The sequence below is a fragment of the Pleuronectes platessa genome, chromosome 5, assembly GCF_947347685.1.
Source record: "Pleuronectes platessa chromosome 5, fPlePla1.1, whole genome shotgun sequence".
In the NCBI taxonomy this organism is placed as follows: Eukaryota; Metazoa; Chordata; class Actinopteri; order Pleuronectiformes; family Pleuronectidae; genus Pleuronectes; species Pleuronectes platessa.
Window position 1 is genome coordinate 11,243,238 of NC_070630.1, and position 20,331 is coordinate 11,263,568.

Consider the following 20,331-nt stretch of genomic DNA (forward strand, 5'->3'; position numbering starts at 1 on the left):
TACAGGTATGCAGGAGAATTTCCGTTAGAGTTTGCTGTGTTCAATACACTGGACGCAATCCTGCAAATATAACTTTTAGTTATATTCTTGGAAAAAAGTTCAAAAGTTTTAACATACCTCATCCTAAACTTAGCATTGTTACTCTCTGAATGTTTTAAATCTTTTAAAAGGAGTTTTCAGAGAGGAATGTTATTGCTTTTACCATGTGCCTTGTATTTTCAATAATTCATTATAGCCACTGATTTGTTTTCATGTATGTAATTTGTCTTTAACCTGCTTGTGTTTTAGTATGTATAGATATTTTATTCAAATACTACCATCTTGACCAAGACTCCCGTCAGAAGAGATATTGTACCTCAATGGGACTTAGTTAAATAAAGTAAAAATACGATTGCGTATTAAAGTGAAGACAAACAAAATCTGAACTCTGCTTTATTTGTGTGGCACCTACAAAACACTGTTGTTCCAAATTCCTGAAGAAAACCACCCAAAATAAATTAATGATGCTAAAGTTGAATGGCACCAAGAATAAACCTTGGACAAGGCTCAACAGTAACCTTAATAGAACCGCAGCGAATGTTTCACACGCGAATATATATCAGTCCCTTAAACAAGCCCTATTATTCCATCAAGATCCATGAATTACTCCCTGGGAAAATGGTGAAAAACCCCTCATGTTAAAAGAACTCTTTATGTAAACCAGCATTTTAATGGCTCTTCCCAAACACAGAATCACATCCTTCCAAGTTTCATGGAAATCTGGTCAGTGGTTTGTGTATAAACCAGAGGTAAAATATAACCTCCTTTGCAGAAGTTACATTTTTATTGCAACTATAAAAAGGCAGTCACAGCGTACAGAGAGACATGTGGAGGCTTCAGAATACCAAAGCTGGCTAGTTAAAAGTTGATTTGTAAAAGAGCTAGTCAAGTCTAAATGTTCAATTGGCTGAGAATTTTATCCCATGAGGTGGAGCAGCCCTAGTTTAGCAGGCAACTGGTTCCTCATCCATCTTGGGTGAACATGACAGTTCAATGTATTTTGTTCGTCTCAGTGTCTTGTCTCTTCATGTGATCCCAGACTGGACTCAGTCTCTGTCCCAAGACACAGGTTTCTTTAAGTACTGTTGTAGAGCATTTCACCAGAAGCTAAAAAAACCAACTACCAACACAAGCATAAAAGCATAATTTTTAATAAAATATTTAAAACATTGTACATTCACAATTAAAAATCTTGAGACTGAACGTCTTTGGCAGTGCTGTCATCTTTGGAGAGGTTAGTTTTCTTCGGGAGAAGGCTTGCCTGGATGTTGGGGATGACGCCACCGTCTGAGATCGTGACCCCTGCCAGCAATATGTTTAGCTCCTCATCATTTTTCACCGCCAGCAAGATGTGGCGAGGAGCGATGCGGCGCTTCTTGTTGTCACGGCTGGCATTTCCTGCCAGCTCGAGGATTTCAGCGCAGAGGTACTCCAGGATGGCTGCGAGGTACACTGCGGCGCCATCGCCCACACGCTTTGCATAGTGGCCCTTCTTCAGCAGCCTGTGGATGCGGCCCACTGGGAAAGTGATCCCTGCTCTGGAAGACCGGGACACTGAGGTCTTTTGACTGGGTTCAGCTTTCTTACCACGGCCAGACATCTTTAAAATCAGAGTTCAGGGATGTACTTCAGTCTAGATTACACAGAAAAGAAGGAAATATAAATTTAAAAAAGGGTAATTTCAAGTCAATTAAATGCACTTCACAAAAACAAGTCACTAAAAGAGTTAATGTGTTTGAGAATACGGCCTCAGAAGGCTAAATAGCTTCATGAGCGGCCTCCTGTAGTATCTACATAATTAAAAAAGGACAACTTAATAAATAAACTCAGTTCTCTTAAAGTATAACTTAAATCAACACTCACCAGTATTCTGTGCTTCCTGGAAACTGAGACAGCATCTAAACAATGAACCACTACCTGGGACTTTTAAACAAGTCAGGTGCTAACGTGTTGATCAATGACACCTGGTTTCTCTGCTGCATAATGACGTCTCATTGGCCAGCTTTAAACGACTGGGCAGAAGGTCTGACATCTGCAGGAGCCCAACTCCCCTCTCACAAACATCGTCATGAACTCAAGTAGACATGGAGACTCTTATCTTTCCGATCCGTTTGATTTGAATGTAGATGTTTCACTTCTTATCGTCTAAGCCCAAAACCAAACACCTGTGTGAGCTCAGTCTGCAGAATTGTGAGTTTGACTTTTTGGTCCTAGATTTTTACAATGAGAGTAGCAGCAGGATTAGATGAAAACACTAGTGATTGGGTGAGGCACTTCAATTTTCAAATGGGAAAATAGAGAGAGATTTCCACTTGTTTTAGTGGAAGTAAACAGCAAAGCTAGAAGTGCAACCTTGCAATCAATCAAGCGTTACAGCATCACAGTTGTGACTGCAGTGGATTACATTTATAGGCTTTGGTTGTACATGTAACTAAGAATAACAAATGCTCAACATTTACAAGGCACATTGTATCGCACTGCATTTCTATTTACAACTAATTAGAGATTAAGATTTTAAATAAAAGAAAACGTTGCAAACCTTTTGTAAGCAACAGCTCGTTTCAAGCACATTCTCTCGCACACACACACACACACACACACACAGACACACACACACACACACACACACACACACACACACACACACTGATTACTTGTTTTATTATTTTGACTGATTACAATTCAGTTTGCGAAGGTTAACATGAAATCAATATTAAAGCATAATAAAGATAATAATTGAAAAATATGGTAATTTCTTTGTGAAACATTCTTACGCGTGCACATATCTACTTTAAGATTAACATTAACCTTAACACTCTGAAGGAGTTCTACTTCTTTTGTCACCTCCCAGTCATTTTGTATATCTCTTTTCAATCAATCAATCAAATTTTATTTGTATAGCCCATATTCACAAATTAAAATTCGTCTCATAGGGCTTTAACAGGGTGTGACATCCTCTGTCCTTAACCCCCAGCAAGAGTAAGGAAAAACTACTAAAAACCCTTTAGTAGTTTTGCATTCACATCCTGTTGTTTTGTGTCTCTCTGTGGTCACTTGACTGACTTCCTACCAAGAAATGTCACAACCGATCAGCCCCTGATCCTTTGGTCGCCATAAGCCTGTGCCCACCGAGACCAGTCACTAATCCCTCCATGAGTTCACCTGACTGGAAGATAGATGTCTCCTCTCAGTCAATAAACTTAATACTCAGTCCACAGTGTGATAACAAAGATTTTATGTTTTGGTTTACGTCTGTCTCAGCATGCTACTTACAATATGTTAAATGAGGGCTGCCATTACTCATTATTAGTGTGTTGCAATGAAAACTGGACAGACACATTCATCTTCATGTTAATTCATTTCAGAGAGTTAGTTTTAAATCTACCATCGACATGAAGTAGCAGTATAGAAACGTATCAGCAGCAGGTGGCAGCACAGACCTCAGATTTAACCTCCAGCTTGCAGCAGTCGGTTTTATATCTTTACTCAAATTAGAGATTCTTGATTATATAGCACTTATAAAACACACTAAGTGGTGTCGTGATGCTTCACTTTATGATTTGTTGCTTGGCTGTCTGTGTCTCACAGCGCCTGCTGTGCTTACCAAGGAACGGCTCTAGGGAGTGATGACTCATCTCCTACCAGTGTGGACAATTCAGTATCAAGTGTTTCATTCCAACACACTCAGAGATAAACACACATCATTCATGTTTATAGGTCTCAAAGGAAAGTCATTACCAGGAAGCCCAACTTGATTGCCCATGTTTTTATACCAGTGTTTGTGGAGGCACATGAGTCACATTGTCATAAAAAAAGTAATCTTAAGTGTTTATAATAATGACTTCTTACAACATATATGTAAAAACTATAGTTGTATTATCTTAATATTATACATAATACCGACACAGTGCCTAAAGTGTATTATAGATATTTTTTAATGTGTACTACTATTATATCTTCCACCACCTCACTTTGTTTGGGGAAGCTGCACCATTGATTAAATAATTATTTAAACGATAAACGATATTATCAATATGTATATACACTGGCCTTTGGGCTAATTATTTGGACAGTCTTTACTATAACCTATTACCAGTATCAGCATATAGCTCTCTAAATGTGATTTACAGCTTTTTATTCATCAAATATTTGATCAATATTGGCCTATATAGAAATGTCCATAATGCCACATTGACTATCTTATAGAGAGGACATTTGAGTTCAAAATTTGTTAGATTTCATAATTAAAACAATGTAAAAATAAATTTAAAAAACAACGAATATTACCCCAAAATACAGTTTGCTTAATATCTGTTACATTTTCAACTTTATATGACAACTACATAAAGTAGACAATTTTAAGTTGTATTCAGTCCAGTTGATCAAAGGCTCTGAAAGCAGCTGTTATACATGGATTCAGCTGCAGCACCACCCTGGAAATGTCCTCACACCACATTTATTTCAACTTGTTTTCTCAGTTTCTTTTTACTTTAATGCAATGACAGGTTGCTCTGTCATTGTCAGTATCTTCGTTGCCAAATTTAAAGGCAACAAGCTTCGCCCTTTACACCGTTTGCCTTCTCCGCCATGTAGCAGCAGTGAGGGATGGAGGAGAGGAAGAGAGAGGGAGAGACAGTGAGAGAGTGAGACGTTTTGACCGTTTGGATTCACTTTAAAATATGGCAAAGGGCCAACGGCAGAACAGGGGGAAGACAAATTAATCGGGGACCTTCCCATCAGGTCGTCCTTGGACAGATTGGATGTAGTTCTGTCCAACCCCTCGGCATCCTCCCCACACTAGGAGGACAGGACTGGATTCACAAACTGTCATGGAGCAGACCCCAACACACATCTCTGCAGCCTGACTCTTCAGTACACCCCGTGTACTGCCAGGGTACACACTGAGCTGATGTGTGTCCGAAATTTTGTCTGATTTCTCAGTGTGTTAGACCGTAAGCTGTAGTTTTTCATCATGCGAGATGTCATCGTTGAGACAAGCCATTTGTTTCTCTGAGTTTCTCCCGAGAGTTTTCATCTGGATAAAGCCTGAAGGCCTTCTGTATTTATTAGCAACTGTAGCTACTAACACTGAGATTTGCAGTCGGCTGCCGAGTGAGGAGAGCAGATGAAAGAGAGAGCGGAGGAAGCCGAGAAAGAACCAAACGTACGATTAAACTCAGAGAGTGAACACAAAACCAGATCCTGAAGCCCCCAACACGTTTTATTTAGTGTCTGTTAACTTATAATAAGATAGCATCACTCCCTTGTAGGGTAAATATGTTATTTGTATTGTAATAGAATTTTTTATTTACGCAAATGTAACTTTCGGACGTTTATTCTCTTACCTAGACGTCAGTGGCAGACTACAGGATATGGGGCTTGATGACTTTCCGTCATAAACATGCTCACACATGGCAGGAGTGGTGTTGATATTTGAATTCCTGTAACAACCCCATTTAAAGTGATTGATTCTCTTGGTTTGTACCTCAACCAAGGAAGTAATGTTCTCACCTATGTCTGTTTGTCTGTTTGTTGGATTATAAACCCTAACATCTGGAAAATGAACACTGGAACAAACATCAGTGTGATAAGAACTGCCTTAAATTACAGAAACCATTTTTGAGAAACATTTATTTTATGTGTACTTTGATTTTTTGTTTGTTTGGACTATTTCTGCTATAATGGAGTAGGCAGGATTTAAAACCTATTCCACCAGGTGGCGATCAGGATGCTTTGGCTTCACTTTTGGGGAGCAGACCAGTCCTCCATCTATATATACAGTCTATGAAGGGGCCCAGGCGTGGGAAGATCCCATTCAGTTTTTTGCATTTGTGAATTTAGATGTCAAAGATCAAATGATTATTTCTCACTTTCTTTGAACCTGTTTTATGAGAAAGAAATGATTAAGGTTATTGGACAACATCAGGTGAAACTTAGACATTTATGTGAGGGACTGTTCGGCCTTGTCAGAGGTTTTTGTTCTACAAAGTACCATTCTAGTTTTTATTGCATCTGTTCACCTCTTTCAACAGATAATTGCCTTTTTCATCCTCATCCACTCTTCCACCCGTTCATAAGGATGACGGGGAAATTGGAGCTTTGACAATAGAAAAGTGTTGAATAGGTGTGTCCACTCTAATCAGAAGTTAATAAAGACACAGTTAATATGAGGTGTCCACACAGTAACTGCAGAGTGAGTCATGAGTGGACCCACTGTAATTGTGAAACCTTATGGACACCCACAATGCAGCCTGGTGTCCCGAGGTCCCAGAATCCTGTCGGTCGCCTCCTGAAAAATATGCCTTTGAGGCTGTGATTATTTTTCCATTACTTCTTCTCCAACAGCCCAGGCTCACTTTAGTTTCTGAGTCAAGTGTCACACATTCTGTGTTTTTGAGTTTTATGTGCAGGTTTTCATTCATGTGAACATCAATCTTGTTGTGAAGCGGCTTTTAGAGGACACTTTGAAGAGCAATAATCATCTCCTCTACACTCTCCATCCATCCATCAATTCATCCATCCATCCATCTGGCAAGGGAGCCCCTGCCCCTGAGGGCAGTGTTGACCTTGTTGTTCAGCTGGATGCTACTGGCTCTCCTCACTTCCTGACGAATGCTCGGACGTTACCTTCCTCCACATTTAGTCTTCATCCTGCTGTGGTAAAGTCATAACATTACCAGGTCCGTTTCCAAAAGTAATCCTTCCTGTTATTTCTATTTTTGGAAGTCATGACAGTTTGTACCATCCTCTCCTCTTCTCTCCTCTCCTCTCCTCTCCTCTCCTCTCCTCCTTCCTCTTGCATCACCCATAGGCATCTTTTATTCTCCTCAGGTCCTAAGGCAGCTGTGATGGCCACCATATGTCCATACCACATGTCACTGGTTTCCCAATAAAAAAACACTTCCCTTTTTAAACATTAGGAAAACACAGGGTGGACCTTGGGAGATATAAAGTGGAGTCAGGATTTGGTCTGGCACCGAGCACCTGTGTGTGGGGAGCGACCAGAAGAAGACAGGCACCGCAAATCCACTGCCACGTAATTAGACGAAGGCGGAAGAGCGAAGGACAAAGAGATTTTCCATCGTCCACCCTGCAGCCACCCATCCGTCCATCCCACCTGTGCACAACTCCCCGTTCCTCCCTGCTTTTCATTCCTCCATCTGGTTTTCTCTCTTTCCTTTCTGTCTCTCTTTCTTTTCAGCCGTAACTTGTTCTGGCTCTGTTTCACACTATTCTCTGCTGTATAACTCTTTTTTTTTTTTTTAAATGTAATTCTCTTCCTGTCCTCTCTCTCTCCTCCTTCCACCCATGGTACCTCATCATCCAACACACACACAGAGGCACTTACACATGAACGCACACACACAGAGGCATTCACACACTTCATTTCTTTAAATATTCATTTCCGTCGGTCTGTGATGTGTTTTGTGAAGTTTCCTGTTCCCAGCCCTCCCGCTTCCCTGAGAACCGCCATGTAGGAAGTGGCAGTCCTGGCACTGCTTACAGAGATGGAAAGAGAGGGATGGAGCGCCGCCATGGAGGTTACTCTCCATTTAATATTACTGCGTTTTGGATTCTGTTTCAAAAACTGTTGTTGCAATAGCATTTTCCCAGACAATATATCGCCCTCCTTACTGGACACCCCGCACAACCCTGCTCGCTAATAAACTCAGAATATTACTCTATTTCACAGCTGGAGGTTTCTCAGAATTCCTCTAATTCTTTTGACAGAAACAATTCCCACGTCGTTACTCAGGAAGTTATAGCATGTTTTCCACAACATTAGCATGAGAACCTGAAACTAACTTGTGCATTTCATTTAAGACTGGAAAATATCACATTATTTTGTGTGACAGGGTAAAGAATACCTCCATTTTATTTTTAGGTCACATTTTAATGATTTAAACATTGACACCAAGGTATGGTTCGGGGGCGGCAGTGGCTAAAGCCCGTGGAGACTCAACAAAACCTCAATATGAACATCAGACACATTCCAATGCTTCAAAGTTGGAAAATCCAACACAGTCAGTAATTGCAGCAATAACTCAATATTCAGTGTTTGTTAAATTGTACCAGAATGTAAGTAAAAATACCAAGTATTTATTTTATTTGCTCAAGTAGCTGCGAAAGGTGAGCTATCTCCACAAATTAATGTTTACAGTGTTTATTAATCATTGAACAAATGATTCATCTCACGATTTAACTGGTAAATATAACTGGCATCATGATGTTATTATAACTCACTGTATCCTCACAGATGTTCACAAGGGCGGCAAAGAAAAGAACTGGTTTCCATTTCACTTTGGTCATTCTCCAAAGTTAAGAAGCAATTCCATTTTAACTAATTAATTTGCCAACTTGGAAAAATCATTCAGACAAATTTCCATTTACTGGGAAACTTGTTGATCCAATCACAATCCTTTACTGAGTTTGATAAAGTGACTGAAATAGAACGACTACTGAGGCCTTTTCCTTAATAACCACTGGTTGATGTCGAGGTGTGCAGAATCAATTTACATTGGTGGGGTGATGCGAGGCTATGATTTTGTTGTAAAATTTGTTGTTTTACTTTAAATGTTGACCTCTGCTACACATCTGCTCTGTTCTGGGTCATAATCTGGGTCATAATCACCCTTTCCTCCAAACTGGACCACATGAGGCTTTAGTCTTTCTCTACCAGTCAATATGTAATACATCGTTTGCAGGATTTAGTGTGCTGACAGTTCAAGGCTATTGTAAAGGCCTGTGTTTGTTTACGTGCATTTCTTGTATGTTTGTGCGTTTTAGATGGAATAACAGATGCTATTTTTATTATTTTGCTGCTGCTTTGGCAAAAAAACAAGACTGGGGGAGGGATGAGGGCACAGGGGAATGGATTCAAAAGCCACTGGACAGAGGAAAGAGTTGATTGCTCAATTGTTTGCTTGTTGAGGAGCTGAGTGGTTAACCGCTGGTGCAGGCCTGATCACTGCTGGCACACATTACTGATGTAAATGTGGTTTGGCTGTATTACAGTGTTTGTGTTTAAACAAATGACTCACCACCATGTGCTTGAATGTTCCTCAGAAGACAGTGTGATCTGTTTACTATTCAAAAACAATTTTGGAGGAAAAGATGACACTCGGGTGGTAAAAAAGATCAAATATTCACTTCATGGTTTTCATTGTGATGCATTTGACACACACTACAATATCAAAACGCAAACATTTTGAAAGTAACATCAAGCAATCATCAGCAATACTAGTATTAGCACTAAGTAGTATGCATACTTCCACCAAGGTCTAATAATACTACACTTAATTGTCTGGTCTGTATGAGAGTATGAAAGTACATAACTAATTAAATCCAAATTTCCTTGAACAAACATCAGTGTCATAATAACTACCAAAGAAAGACCTACTGCCTCTGACGTTTCAGTTAGGCGCATGCTAGATACAGGGTGGTGATCAAGGAGCTTTGGCTTCCTTTTTTCATGTCGCCGATCTCTATATATAGACTCTGGTGAGAACATCCAAAATAAAATCAAATTAAACATGGATAAAAATAATTATCTGTCATTACCTGTCCAGTTTCTTTCAGAGATGATTCATCCTTCCGAACAGCTGTTGCACGAATTATTGGACAGTGGCTGTTTCAAACATTTGTTCCTCTTTGATTGACGTTTAAATACCCCGTAGTTGAGTGATTTTTATGAACGTTAATACCAACAGCACTAGTTGCACATTAACCAGAAAATTATACTCACATGTGATTTTTCGTGATTCGCACATTTCTCTATACTTTATAACACTGTGTAATGGATACCATCGCACTTCCTCCTGCTTTGGCTGCGATTGTCTGAGACTTCATGGAGTTAAGCCTCCCAACCTACGGTTCCTGAACAGCTTCCTAAATATATGAATTCAAATGGAGTGTGAAGGATGTTTATATGACTTGTTCTTGGTGTTTGGTGCTAACCACAATTTGGACGTCTCTCTCTCTCTCTCTCTCTCTCTCTTTCTCTCTCTCTCTCTCTCTCTCTCTCTCTCTCTTGCAATAAAACTTAATACTTGCTCCCATTAAGTCAGAATTTCTCAATGATTTTCACCAGGCATCCTTAGAAACAAACACAATTTGGACACCTGCTATAGAGCTCATTGTTATTACAACAGGCTTTGCTGATGTCCCGTAAGTAAGTGCTCACATGGAAATGCTCCATGGCCTCTTGGCTGGCTTCTCCTCTCTTCCTTCCTAGATGCTGCTGTCGCAAACTGCCAAATGTGAGGTACATATCATCCCAACATAATTACACAATCACTCACACACACACGCCACATGCACACACACACCTGATCTTGACTAAGACCAAGTTTTTTTTGTGAATCTGTGGGATCATGCGGCATGTGGCGGTACATGCTTCCAGTAAACCAGTGATCTCGGCTGGACATCTGGTTGGTGGTGAAATAGTCTGCAAAAGCTGGATTTTGAATCAAGGTGAAGGTAGACCTCAAAAAACAGGGAGTGGGGGAAACACAACTGTTAAAGAAATGAGTGGAGCGTTAGCAGACTGTGAAGAATATTGTGTTTCAACAACAACAACGTTATTTTTAGAGCAGCTACCTAGCTAACTCCTTTGGGTACCGTTGCTATGCACATCAGACTCCTAATTATTTATGGCATTTAAACAATAGGTCTTTGAATTATACAGGTCGAACGTCTTTTGTGTAACTTTAGCTAAACTAACATTACTTCAATTATTTGGTCAAAGACACAAAGCCTTTCTCAACGGTCTAGAGTAGGTAGTGGAGTAAGTTCGGATTCTGGATTTTAAACTTGGCAAATTCAACTTGGCCGCGGCTGATTAACCTCCTAAACGTCAGTGGGAAAACACTTGTTGTTGGAATTTGTTGCATCATAGGGCTCAAATAATTGACTCCGAGACACAGAGCAAAAGTTCAGACACTTGCCTTACATTTAAAGAGGCTGAAAGTGCAGGTGGGAGCAAGTGCTCAGGTGAGGAACAAAGTGAGCAGGCAGGCAGCGATCTTTACAAGTCAGATAGAAACACCAGACAAAAACTAAGGTGGGCACGACAGACAATTAATGACAGCAATTTCGATACCACGTTTGTCATTTAATTTCGTTGATACACACTCTGTACCAATCGTGAGGCAGTGTCAGCTGCCAATCGTAAACTGTTTGAATAGCATAGAATTAGCATTAAATAACAGATTAACTCAAAAAATAGAGACACCGAATAATATCAGTGTGATAAAGCCTATTTGACAACACAGAAATCATATTCGAGAAAAAATTCAATTGATGTAAACATGACCCAATATCTTAACATGTAGGAGGTTGGATTTAAATTATTATTAAACACATATACTGCAGCCAGCCACTAGGGGGTGACCAAAACATTTGGCTTTACTATTGGGGAGCTGTCATGTCTCCCATTTTGATATACAGTCAACTGATGAAGATGTCATGTGAAAATTCAGCTGTGTTTATTTTTCTTTTTACAAACACCACACAGAGATTCATAGATCTTGTGATCCCTGAGGTCTTTTACACAGTTGCAGCTGATATCTTCATTTTCAGACACAGTAATTGAATAATTGAGTCTCCACCAGCCCACCACTGTAGATTAGACGGTAAATATCTCTTCATCACGCTGTCCTCACACTGTTCCCACCCTTCCTCCCTTTGGAGTTACTGCTGCTGGAAACAAGCTCATAGCTGAAGGGGAAGGGAATGGAGGGAAACCTTTTCCTCCAAAACCAGGCCAATGCCGTCTTCCCAATGGGTGCATAATGGTGATGTGAACAGTTAGGAGGCATGTTGTCCCTCACTTTCGCTTGCAGGGATGAGCAAACTGGAAGAGGGTGTTTAATGTAGCACACATTATCAAGCCTTAAAAGATGAACCTTCTGGGAAGATGGGAGTGTGGATGCTGTAGCTTTCCGATGCCTGTTTGAGCTGAAATTCCAACGTTTCGTGCTGTGAATTCACGATCAAGCTCAAATTCATGTGTGGGATTCAATCCCAGTTTTGTTCAAGATATGGGATTTAAAAAACCCTTTTCGCCTCAGCGCTTGGGTCAGATCAGTTTTATGGTTTGTCCATCCGTCCCATTGTTGTGAACACAATATCTAAAGAATGGCTAGAAGGAGGGATTTTCTTCAAATTTGGTAAAAATTTTCTTTTGGACCCACTGATGAACTGATTGGAATCTGATGGTGAAAGGCCAAGGTAACTGTGACCTTACAAAACATGTTTTTGCTCTTGTCAACACACATCTCACAACTTGACGGAATTTCTTAAAATTTAGTATAAAAGAAGAACTGATAAGATTTGAGTGATCAAAGGTCAAAGATCGCTGTAGCCTCACAAAAAAAGTTTTCGGTTGTCTTGAACGTGATATCTCAAGTCTTGCTTTTGGGAATTTCTTCAAATTTTTACCAGTCGTCACTTGGACTCAAAGACAAACTGATTAGCAGTCAAAGGTCATGGAGAACTCGTTTGGAATGACAATTTATGGAGAGTGAAACTATACTGAGGTCTTTCTTTTGTTTATAATTTGTCATACTTATTCAATTTGAATCATTCATTTCTGCTATTTTGTCCAAACCATTTAGATGAATGAGGATGAGCTAAACAAAAGAAACACTCTATTTAATGAGTCAGCCCAACAGCAAAAAAAAACAAAACAACAACTCTAAAATGACCATGAAGTCGAATCAACACTTCTCTCTTAATCAGTTTTGACAAAAACTAGACGTTAAAATCTTCATGACAGGACTATTTGTTTTCTGTTTAAGTCATTGAGGGGATTTCATTGCAGGTTTTTGGATAACTTTATCCTTCATTGGTTTATTTTCAGGGGGTTTTTGCTACTAAAAATAAAAATGTGTGTAATAATGCACTCCTACAATTGCCTTACCGTTAAACCAAAAGGTCATTAATGGAACAAAACTGAGCAGACTAACCACAAGAAAGGGGAAGAGGGTGGAGGAGAGAGAAGTCAAGAGCAGGGGAGGGGAGATGGAGTAAAAGAAAATGTGAGATCAGGCCCAAATCTGTGGGGAAGCGGTAGCTTGGGCCGGACGAGTTCACAGATGTTTTAAAGTGCTAATCTAATCTTTATGCCAGGCCTCCCCTCCCTCGTCTCTCTTTTTCTTTCCCCTCTCCCTGTCTCAGTTTTTCTTTCTTTTCTCTTCCTTTTTGTACTTTTTTTTTTTTTGCAGGGAGGGAGTTTGGAAAAGCTTCGGCCCGTGTTAATGCATCTCAGGAGCATCATGTCCTGCTGCTGCTCAGTGATGGGCCCTTGTTATTCATGCGTCTGTTATCAGCTCTGCTTTCAGACACATGTGCAATTGCAATGAAGGGGTTTAGAACCGAGAGACGGTTTAATTAAAAATGACCAAAGTAGCAAGAAGGGAGGAGGTCGTCTTTTCTATTTTAAGAATATCACCCATGGTGATCGTTCATCAAGTTCAATGACCTTTCTTTTAATTTACACTCTGACACCGTGTTGGTTCACAGACTTTTCCCCATTATTTAGGCTCATACAGAAGTGTATTGCGCTGGGATGAAAGGGGATTACACATGACCTCTCATGTTAGTGAAACTTATAAACTTCAGGCTCCACTTTGAGTTTTAACCTCTTCACACTTCCTTTCCCTTTCCCTGTTACCCTCCTCCCCCCTCTTGCTGCCCGAGACTTTGGTGTCAGACACTGAAACATACCAACAGCTCCCTCAGATTCAGCAGATGTACTTGCACAGGAGTAAATTTTACCCTGCAGAATTTGACAGCATATCCCAAATTCTGCGGTTTAAGCCTCCTTCTCCCGACACCCTGGAGGAGATGAGGGGCCACTGCCAGAATAAATCCCCACTGGTCCCAAAACCTGGAATCCAAGCCAGAGATTAGAGGTGCATGTGGAAGTGTGGAACGAAATAAAGCACTAGCTAATTTTTTCTGCATGCTGACATGAGTTGGTTGACAGATGATATCCACATTGGGAATAACATTTATCCATTTAACTTTACTTTTCAGTAGTGTTTGAGGCGATTTCAGGGGGAATCAGTGGAGTCCTTGTTGTCAAGCCTGTGGTTTTGGTTTCTTGTGTTTTTCCGTCACAGGGCATTTTTGCCGCTCACTGCCGCTAGCTGACCATGTAGCACCTAGAATGTGCAAGTCATAAAATATGCCACGATGAGTGCGACCTGGCAGCCGTCACTGAACCTCCAATCACTCACATCCCTGTGTCGCTCTCTCCCCGATGCTCTCTCTCTCTCTCTCTCCCTTTTCCTGTGTGTGCTGCTAAACATCTGGAGAAGAGTGATATTCTCCAAGTAAACAGACCAGCAGCTGTTCACCAGTTCCCCGGTTTCCCCTCGCCATCTCTCTTTTCCTTCACCACTTGATTCCTCCTCCTTACATCTCTCTCCCCTTTGCTTTACTGGCCTTTTGGCAGTTTCCTTTTCGGTCATTCTATCTGTTTATCTCTGTTTGTTTGTTTTCTTTTCGCTCATCAACGGTTCAGCATCAGTGATAGTTGTGTTTATGCTGCTGTTACCCTGCTGGTAGGGGACTTATAGAGCGACCGAGGCCACTGAGGATACAGGTTTAGCAATGGTTCCAGTTTAATGATGATTTCCTCAGACTATGTTCAAACAGCTTTCTACGGCAGCAAAGTTTAAAGAATGATTCCAAGTTTTCGCAAATTTAATCTATGTTTTACATCAGATATGTGAGAGTCCAACCATGACAAGAGAGGGAGATGGGAGGGTTCTAATCTGTGGCAACCATTTGTGCCAACTAGCTCAGGCTAACCCCTAGACAAACTCTATCTGCTCAAGGAGAACCTTTAACGATGACTGTTCCAGGGGAGGTAAATATCCAGATCTCTGCCTCCGTACTTAGCATCTATCCCAGTAGAAATAAGCTTGAGAATATCTGCTCCCTTTTCTGGTTTCCAGACGAATAGTTCCTTCGATCCTTGAGTCTCAAAAGCAAATCAGAGGCGGTGAGAGAAAGCAGGAGTAGCTGAGAGGAGGAAAGGAATGCATGCAATTTCCATTCAAGCAGGGACAGCATCCGTATTGTGAAACACCTGTAAAAACACAATTTTCATCCATGACCTGTAAGGAAATACGAGGAGGGAAGATAGAGATGAGTTGAAGACCTAAATGAAGAGATGGACAGATGACAGAGGACAGAACAGGAAGAAAAAGAGCCGCTGTTGATTCGTTCACTGTTCAAACTGGTATTGATTAAGTTGCTGTCTGGGCTTTGGATTCATTCTGAGTCACGAACTGAAATGGATGAATCTGGGACAGCAGCTGGTCTTTGAGCAACCTCTCGATCACGACATCAGAAAAAACACACAGTTGGAGAAAGAGAGAAAGTTCAGACAGAAGGACAGACACAGCCGCCCTCCTCCTCCCTGGCTTCGGGGGTCACTGCTCTGGCTCGTGAGATGCCTGCTTCCGGCCTGCTTGCGTGGCGTGTCGAAGTGCTGCACCTGCCTCATTCCGCGACCCAGAGGTCCAGTTTCGCTCACTCACTTTCAGCAGGACTCTGTGTCTTTGTAGCTCGGAGTTGAAACCCAAAACCCTTGCTATCTGTTTTATGCTTTCCAGACTGAAACCACCAACTCAGCAGCAGCAGCAGCAGCAGCAGCACAACTGGTGGATGCATCTACATCTGCTACAGTGATTTGGGACACTATCATTTTATTGTGTGACACACTATATGGATCAAACTGCAATTTAGTGTACTTAAGGGGTTAGCATGATTGAAAACTGTTTCTGATGTCCAAAAGGGAATCTTCTGGAGCCATTAAGGGTCCATGACCTCGGCGGTATAAGTGATGTGCTGGTTCTCCTGCTGCTGCTGTATCACTGTCATCTTGGCTTTTATTTATCATTGCTGTTCAAAAAACCAGCAGGCACACACTGTTTGTAGCTGTGCCTCTTTGCCAAGACCACAATTTTTCACAAGTAGTGCCGATGTTCTCCCATGTTGTCCCAAAAAAGGGACGTTTATGACGCAGAATAGTCAAAAGTGTTTCCAATTCTCTAAGACTTTTGGTATTTTTGTTTGTAAATGTATTCGTCTGGGAAATAGCTTCTGACTGTATGACTGGTGGTGATCCAAAATACACTTCAGACAGGTGTCATTAAAGGTCTCATAGGTACATATGGTGGGCTGTGGTCATCCGAACCAGCAGTTAGTCCTACAGTCTAACAAGGAGGAGAGAGTGCGGTTGCTCCAACTGTTGGTGATATATGATACTAAATAACTGGGACGTTCACCAAAGTACGTCTTCTTCTTTGTTTGATTTATTGGCAGGTGGCAACCAACGTCAAGCTGCATTAACCGCCGTCTACTGTTTTCTTCCTCTTCTTATCTGCTCGGCCAACCAGCTACCACCATATCCAATATGTCCCATTTCGAAGGCTCCTTCAAATGCAACTGAGAAATGCGTCCTCCCATTCCAGAGCAATGAAGGATTCAATGGATTGTTGCAATGTTAACGGTGGGTTAAACAGCAAACACACTTTCTAGTGCTAACAATGCGTGCTGGGAAATCTTATGGCATGGCAGTTGTGTTTCTTTAATAATCTTATTTTATGAGTAGAGTGAGCTCACCCATTCAAGTCAGAAGAAAGATAAAATAACAAAAGTTCAATTATTATTTCAAAATTATTATTAAGATTCTACAATAAATAAACCACACAAATTAAATTAACTTTTAATTCACATAATGTGAACATTGACGAGTAAATCAGAGAAATATCTGTTGTTCCTATGCGATGTTTTGCAGTGTATCAGTACTCTTGTTGTAATTAACTAATAACCCTCAAAGAGCACGACCACTCCTTGAATAACTCCCTGTAATGCGAGGCGTCTGTACTCCCTCCTGCTCTCCCTCTTCTTATCTGGGGTACATCACAGATAAATCCAGACACCTGGTGAGAAGTGTGGCCATGGGTCCTCGCAGCCCAGTCACAGGGTGTAGCCCTCAACATGTGGCTCCTCTGCATGATTTATGGACTGAGAGGAGCTGCTGCTCAGGGTTGACTGGGTCAAGGCCGCTGCTACCCAGCCTCAAACAGACTCCACACCTGACAAGATAAGCCTGGTCATATCCTGTGTTTGTGATCCACAACCTCACCGTTAAGAATTCACGACCAGAGCACCTGTGAGAGGAAGAAGATTAAACGCGTTTGAAAGATAGATATGAGACAGAGTCATCTGTCTACATGCAGACTCAATATCTAGGTGTCTATCTGTCTTGATCTTCCACTGCACAATACACACATTTTAAAGAAGTAAGAATAGAGGAAATACTGTACTTGTCCGTTAAACCCCTAAATGTTAATTTCCTTTTAATTTCCTATTTTAAAGCTACTCAATTGTTGGAAAAGTTCCAGATCATCTGATAATGGCAAACATATATTCCTTATAGTTCTCCTCCTGGTTGGACGTACCCTCAGATGAACGCTACCCAGGAGTGAATCTGAATAAATGCCCGAACCACCTCAAGGAGTAACGGTTTTACTCCCAAACTCTGGTGCCCAGCCACACGAAGGAGAAAACAAATAGCAACCGTTTTTTATTCAAGATATCGTTTTTTGGTCACTACTCAGAGCTTTTGGACCATAGGTGAGGGTTGGAGCGTAGACCAACAGGTCAGAGTTTATCAATAATCTCTAGTCTCACTTCATCATATAGGACAAACAACCAAACACCTGCTTCTAATCTAGCTCCTGGGAAAAGAACGACTCGTCGGGTCCGGTTGAAAGAGGAAAAGGTTTGAGAGCGAAACCTGTGTGAGGATGGACAGGTGATTGACAAATAGGCTGAGATAAAAGTGATGATTTACAAAGGGGATGCTGAAAGATAAGAGAGACAGGAACGTCGGGAAATGTAGAATCAAATATGAGTTAGGTGAAAGAGTGAGCAGGGGGTCACAGAGGAAAAGGGTCAGAGGTCATTGCTCACCCATTCAGTGAAGCAAAATGTGCTACAGCCCATGAGATCAGTTGTACTGGTTCCAAACCGGGAGACGCACCAAGCATGATTAATGACACATGTGATGTACGCATCTTTATCCCCACACACACACACACACACACACACACACACACACACACACACAAACACACACACACACACACACACACACACACACACACACACCCTCCTCTGCTGAGATACCAAAAACTACTAAATTTTTATTATACGTCTTCTTTCCTAATGTATCTGCAAAGCTGGTTTTGTGATTTTCTTGTAAATATTGTCAGGAGGGAACTTTGATAGATCGACCTTGTTTGATGTCGACCTATCACAGAGGAGAGCTCTGCAGCGTTGGAACTGTTGTTGGTGAACACAGGCTGGGACATAAAAACATTCAAAGGCCTTTTTTTGATTTCAGGAAACTCAGTGTCAGGTCAAGACAGTGTCCGGTCTGCCTGCATGAGCAGCACTGAGACACATGTTATAAAATCTCATTTTTCAATATATACACAGACATTCCTCTCACTTCTATCTGGAGGTTTGGAGAGGACGCAGCACCCTTCCTGAACATCTTTGGCTGAATTGGTTTTGATTGGATAGGATTCAGACCAGTCACTGCACCACCGGCACCTTATATTCATGAACAACATCTGGTTTATCGAGTATACCTCACAGGCTACCTCGAAAACTGGTAATGTTCAGGGAATATAAAGGCTCAAACATTTCTCTATTTTATTTCCCACCTTAAATCTCGTGGAATCCTAAGATTTAAGTTCCAGGGTTTAGATAAAAAATATCACGTTTAGCAGAAGATGTTGGAAACCGCCTGTTGCCTGCGATAAAATAAGGAATGTGGAGTATCTTGTTCAGTGTTCTATACTTAATACTTTTCTATAGGTTTCACATGTAACAATATAATGTTATATCAGCAACTCATCATCATAAATATCAGGACAAAAAATTGAGTCTATTCTGAAACAAGAATCCACAGACTTGGAGGAAATTACCTCTTTTGTTTAGGAGGAAATGCCTATAGACGCAGCCATGTTTTTTACAGTAGCCCAGACTGGACAAATTAAACACCTTCTGAGGTTTTTTTCTGAAGGTGACCACAGGTTATCTTCAAGTTTGAAAGGTAAGGATGAGTTGAGTGGTATTCAGCTGCAACATGCAAATCCACCACTAGGTGTCTCTACATTCTACACACTGTACCTTTAAATGATGACTTTGTTCTTGTAATATCATGACTTTCTTCTAAAAATCTCAGGTTTTTTTCTTATCATCATGTATTTTTCATTCTCTGCAGCTTGTGCAAACAGTTCACACCTTATTTTGGGGGTTGAAATCAAATCCCGAGCTTGTCCATCTGGTGGCAGTGGTGGTGGCTGAGATGTCAGGGTCCACTTCTCAATCATGCAGGAGTGTGGAGGCAGAAGACACAGCTGAGTTGGTTTGACCTCTCCGTTCATAGAAAGAGGAATCGCAATGGAATGACCGCACATCCCTTCGTCTACCTTTCCTCTTGCTCTCTCTGACTCTCTCGCTCTCTGCCTCCATGAGATATCTGCGATCAGGAAGTGTGTGTGCGCGGCTCGTGGGCGGTGGAGTGAACTGATACGGCGGCTCGCTGGTTTTGTCAGAGAGGAAGTGCAGCGGAGAGAGGACATTTCCTCCTGCATTTAAACCTTGATCTCGAACTCGCAGCTGTATCGATGTGAGGAATTGAAGCTACTTCCTCAGATAAACTATCATTTTAACAAACCTGTTCTGATCTGTGCTCAATGTGGGACATATGGCGACGGGCGTTGCAGCAAGGCAGCGAAGCAGGCCATTACATGGGGCCATTGTGAAAAGCTGATTACATTAGTCCACAGCAACAACGAGTTACAATAAAGTCTAAATGCAAGAGCCTGTCGGGACGTTTCTTGACCTGTTGGGACCTATTGGAACCCGTCAAGACCCAACCTGATTTGGACAGACATTTTGAAATGATAGTCAGGTTCAGGTTGTGTTCTTTACACATTGGCTGAGCTATCTTCTTGAATTTTTACACTGCAGTTACCTTTGATCAGGGAAAACATCGGGCTCATGCCGGAATCGAGCACACAAAACAAAATCGGGACGGGCTCGACTAATTCTCTCTCAGGCTCATTCGGGTTAGGAGAGAAAATTATGACACTCTTATATGTGTGGACAGAATGCACTAAGTATGTTTATAATTCTGAAAATCAAAAACATTTTTTTTGCTAGGGAGGTTATTTTGGGGCCCCCCAGGTTCAT

General features: G+C 41.2%; 1 protein-coding gene across 1 annotated transcript; it reads right to left on the minus strand.

The window, feature by feature from the left end:
* Nucleotides 1-1,222: 1,222 nt before the first annotated feature.
* LOC128439902 (late histone H2A.2.2) lies at nt 1,223-1,639 on the minus strand. The gene has a single exon (XM_053422400.1). The coding sequence runs from the start codon at nt 1,637-1,639 to the stop codon at nt 1,223-1,225; it is 417 nt and encodes a 138-aa protein (XP_053278375.1).
* Nucleotides 1,640-20,331: the final 18,692 nt, after the last annotated feature.

Coding starts and splice junctions, on each gene's coding strand:
- LOC128439902 (XM_053422400.1), bottom strand. CDS start 1,639: ATGTCTGGCCGTGGTAAGAAAGCTGAACCCAGTCAAAAGACCTCAGTG.